Source organism: Aythya fuligula, chromosome 1 (genome assembly GCF_009819795.1).
Source record: "Aythya fuligula isolate bAytFul2 chromosome 1, bAytFul2.pri, whole genome shotgun sequence".
NCBI classification, from domain to species: Eukaryota; Metazoa; Chordata; class Aves; order Anseriformes; family Anatidae; genus Aythya; species Aythya fuligula.
This window is the reverse complement of record NC_045559.1, coordinates 205,783,889-205,788,683: the sequence shown is the minus strand read 5'-3', so window position 1 is coordinate 205,788,683 and position 4,795 is coordinate 205,783,889. Positions and strand designations below refer to the sequence as shown.

The window sequence follows — 4,795 nt, the reverse complement described above, 5'->3', positions numbered from 1 at the left end:
ACGGGGGTGGATTTCGGTGGCATTAAAATGACCCAGCTCACACCGCTATCGCAGCTCTTCTCCACCTCCCAAGCCTTGCACGAGGCTCTGCACCTTTCCCCATGCAAAAACTCCCTCTTTGCACTCATGGAGCAAGACTTGAAAATGTGCCCAGGAGCAGCACAAAGGCCATAAGATGATTATTTTTTTAAAATTTTTTAAATTAAAAAAATAATAATAATCACCTTTTATGCCTTTGGATCTTCCCCTGTAAGAGCCAAGGGGCAATGTACGTTGCTGATCGCCCGTTTAAGGCTGGCCGGCACTGAAAGTGTTTCTACGACACCTCCGGTCATAGAAACCTCAGCCCAAAAGCACTGCCCACAAACCACGAGGAAAAAGCAAGAAAATCCCATGGAGAGTTAGAGTTGGAATGTGTGGGGAGGAGGAGGAGAGCCTTCAGCCTCGTTTGGCAGCAGCAGCAGGCAGGGAAAGAAGGGGACACCGAGCCTCCCGTGGACATGCTGTGAGCGTGAGCCAAGCCCTGGCTGCCCTTTTACTCCAGTCCTTGCTAAAAAGACAAAAAAAGCAACAGTGGTGGCAAAAAATGGGCATCAGAGCACTCCAGGGCTGGGCCCACATCCCTGGGATGCAGCCCCCAAAATATCCTGGGCATCATCAAAGTGGGGAAGGGGAGGCAATGCCGCAGAGCCGGCGGCTACGTGCTGGTGGCACGAGCCTTCAGTGCTCTTTGGAAGCCTTGGGAAGAAAATGCGATGGTCCAGATTGATTTATTGGGAGCAAATTGTATCAATCCCAACCTAAATCTCATTGCAAGGACACGGGGATGCTGTGGAAGAGGACACAACGGTGCACACCGATCATCCACCCCGAAGCAACCCATCCCTTGGGGGATGGAGAGAGACGGGGGTGTCCTCGGGGTGCTGGGGGCTCAGCTTTGGGGTTTGCACCTCGGGAAAGCTACAGCCCAGCTGGAGGGAGGCCAGGGAACAGCGGCTGCAAAAGGAAAGAGGGGAAAGGGTGAATTCCACACCCGCAGCTGGGACCTGAGCTGGTTTGGGGCTGGAACATGCAGGCTGCACATATCGGGCTCCCCGTCCTTCGGTGCGAGAGCAGACACAGCCTCGTGCTTAAATAATTCATGGCATAAAATTTGATGTGTTCCTGAACCTATTCCTCCCCTGCCACCCCTCCCTGGCTTTCTCTGGCTGCTGTTGTTCACTATCACTTTAAATATAGGATTTGTCCTTCCTGACAGCCCGATGTAGGGTGGCCGGGAGCAGGCGCAAGGCACCCGCTCACACCGGCATCCAAAACGCACCCGGTCCCTGCAGAATCCAGGGGACATTCAGGGAGAGGGAATCCCGATGGGGGAAAAAAAAAAAAATCCTTTGGGGAAAAAGGATTTTAAAAAGTGGGGTGTGAGAGCAGGGGAGGGAAGAGCAGAAAAGCCAAGAAAAATGCAAATCTGCCCAGGCTGGGGGTTATTATTGCAACCCCAACTCAGGTCCCTGGAGGTTTGTAGGCACCCCAAGGGGTTCAGCACCCACACCCTGATCCCTGGGCTGCTCGGCTGCCTCTGCACCCCAAATACTTGGTGTCGATCCCAGAGCCGTGCCCCATGGCCAGGAGGTCACATCCCCCCTCCCCACAGCAGGCTGCTGTCCACAGCAGCCCCCGGCCCTGGCAGGACCGAGGCAGGCTTTGCAGGCAGGAGCTCTTATTAGAGCAGCTGATACAAAAAGGAAGGTGGAAAATAAAATATAAATAAAATATAAAATAAAAATAAAATAAAATAAAATAAAATAAAATAAAATAAAATAAAATAAAATAAAATAAATAATAAAATAAAATAAAATAAAATAAAATAAAATAAAATAAAATAAAATAAAATAAAATAAAATAAAATAAAATAAAATAAAATAAAATAAAATAAAATAAAATAAAATAAAAAAATAAATATAAAATAAAATAAAAAGAGCCGGGAGGAGATAACGGAGCCCGATGCCAGCTCTTTTATTCTGAGTGCCCGGTGGCAGCCGCCGCTCTCCGGGCTGCGGAGCTCGGGGATGCTGCGGGGACCTGGGGACACCCCCGGGACGGAGGGGACCGGGGTGGCCCCGAACCTCTCCCCCCGGCTCGAAGGGGGCCGGGACAGCCCCCGGCAATTCCCTGGGCTGCGAAAACCGGGACAGCCCCAACCCTGCCCGCGGTGAAAAGGGACCGGGACAGCCCCGGGACGATCCCCGGGCTGGGAAGGATCCGAGCAGCCCCGAGCCGAGCCGGGCTGAGCCGAGAAAAGCTGAACCGAGCCAGGCTGAGCCGAAGCGGGTTGAACCGAGCCGGGCTGAACCGAGATAAGGTGAACCGAGCCGGGATGAACCAAGCCGGGATGAACGGAACCGGGCTGAGCCGAGCCAGGCTGAACCGAGCCGGGCTGAGCCGAGCCGAGCTGGACCAAGCCACCTTGAACTGATTCGGGCTGAATGGAGCCGGGCTGAGCCGAGCCGAGCCGAGCCGAGCCGGGCAGCAGCAGCAGCACCGCACCCCCGACGGCAGCCGCCCGCCGCTCTCCTCCGCCCAGCCCGCAGCCCCCCCGTCCTCCCCCTCCTCCTCCTCCTCCTCTCCTCCCCCTCCTCCTCCCCCTCTCCTTCCTCCCCTCCTCCTCCTCCTCCTCCCGCCCCCAGCCCGATTTGGGCAGCGGCGCGCCCGGCGCTTCCAGCAGAGCCGCCGGCTGCGGGCAGCGAGCTGCGGAGCCCTCTCGGCCCCGGGGGGGCTTGAAGGGAGGCAGCTCGGCTCCCCCCCCGGCCCTACCCGGCCCGACATCCCCCCCCCTGCATGCCCGGGTGCCGAGCATGGCCCGCAGGCAGGCGCGGGCGGCGGGCGGGCGCTGGTTGCCCTGGCTGGGGCTCGCCTTGCTGCCCCTGGCCGTGCCCCCCGCCGCCGCCCCCGGGGGCTGCCCGTCCCCCTGCTACTGCGTGGCCACCCCCGAGCTGGTGCAGTGCCGCTACGAGCGGCTGGACGAGCCGCCGAGGGAGCTGCCGGCCTCCGTGCACAACCTGAGCATCGCCGGCAGCAACCTGAGCGTGCTGCGCAGAGCCGCCTTCGCCGCCGCCCGCCCGCTGCCCGACCTCCGCCTGCTCCGCCTGCGCCACGACAACATCCAGGCCATCGAGGACATGGCCCTGCAGGGGCTGCCGGCCTTGAGGACCCTCGACCTGAGCCAAAACCCTTTGGTCTCGGTGGCTTCGGGCGCTTTCTCCGGCGCCCCGCTGCTGCGCACGCTGCAGCTCAACCAGGCGCTGCTGGCCGCCCCGCTGGAGGAGCAGCTCGCCTTGGCGCTGTGCAACCTCAGCCTGCGGCGCCTGGAGCTGGCGGGCAACAGGCTGCAGGAGCTGCCCTTCGCCCTCCTGCCCGCCGGCTTGGAGGAGCTGGACCTCCGCAACAACTCCCTGCAGCGGCTGGCGGCCGCCGAGCTGCGGAGCTTGGAGGCGCCGGGGCTGCGGGGGCTGCGGGTGTCCCTTGGAGCCAACCCGTTGCGTTGCGACTGCGCCCTGCGCCCGCTGCTGGTTTGGCTACGCTCCTCGGCGCCCCGCGTGCTCGACGCTCGAAGCCTGCGCTGCTCCGGGCCTCCTCCGTTACGCGGCACCTCGCTGCTGCGCCTGCGGCCCGAAGTGTTGGGCTGCGGGGCCTCCGAGGGTGGCGAGGCCGGGAGGCTGGAGACGGCCTCCTACGTCTTCTTCGGCATCGTGCTGGCCCTCATCGGCATCGTCTTCCTCATGGTGCTCTACCTGAACCGCCGCGGCATCAAGCGCTGGCTGCACAACCTGCGGGAAGCTTGCCGTGACCAGATGGAGGGCTACCACTACCGCTACGAGCAGGACGCTGATCCACGCGGTGCCAGCACCGCCGGCACCCCCGGCCTCTGACAGTACCCCCAAAATCCACCCAACGCTGCCCCTCAACGCCTCCATCCCCGGCATCCTCCTCGATCCCATCCCGGTGCCGCGGCGCTGCTCCGGAGGCAGAGCCACCCCTAGGGATGCTGCGCGTGCCCGCGTTGGGGTGCGTCCGAGTGGGCAGCATCCCCCTTTGGAGGGCTCCAGACTGGCTCATCCTGCGCCCTGCTCCATCCCATTCCACTGGAACAGATCCTCTCCCCCGTCCCCATGCACGTGTGGGCGAAGCGAGGGCCGGGACAGAGCCGTGGTGGCCCCGTGGATTTGGAGCCGCTCCCCACGCCGGGCCCCGTGTCGGACTCGCAGCGCACACGTGAGTGTTGGGCACATCCCGGGGAGCTGCGGGCCGTACCTGAAACTGTCCTGGACATTCCCAGAGCCCGGACTCGACTTTGACCATGTACAGCTCTTTCCTATTAGATTTGTATTTGACTAAGGCAAAACTTCGCTTGGTTGCTCTTTTTTTTTCCCCTTTTTTGTTTCTTGCTCCACACCTGGAGGAAAAAGCACGGGCCGGCTTCTCTCCCCGAGTAACAACGTGCTTTTCCGAGCCCATTGACCGGTTTTCCTTTGTTTGGCACCACTTCCATCTCTTCCCAGGCACAAAACGATGCAGCCGCGTGGGAATCGCCTCCGCGGGCTGCGTGCATGTTCCCCGGGGCACGCGGGGGCAGCTCGTTTCGGACCCTAACCCAGCTCCTAGACTAGGCTGCCTCACCACCTCGTAAGTTAAAACGAGCGAAGCAAAAGCTCCAGCTCTAGCGCACCTGCCCGTGTTTGCTTTAGAACCGTGCCTGTTACTATATCCTACAGCAAATATATCGAAAGCTGCATCC

At 60.3% G+C, this 4,795-nt stretch overlaps 1 protein-coding gene across 1 annotated transcript; it reads left to right on the top strand.

Moving 5' to 3' along the window:
- The first annotated feature begins 2,702 nt into the window (after positions 1–2,702).
- On the top strand, positions 2,703–4,795 carry TPBGL (trophoblast glycoprotein like). The gene has a single exon (XM_032192058.1). It carries the CDS (start codon positions 2,856–2,858, stop codon positions 3,927–3,929), a length of 1,074 nt encoding a protein of 357 aa, XP_032047949.1. The 5' UTR covers positions 2,703–2,855; the 3' UTR covers positions 3,930–4,795.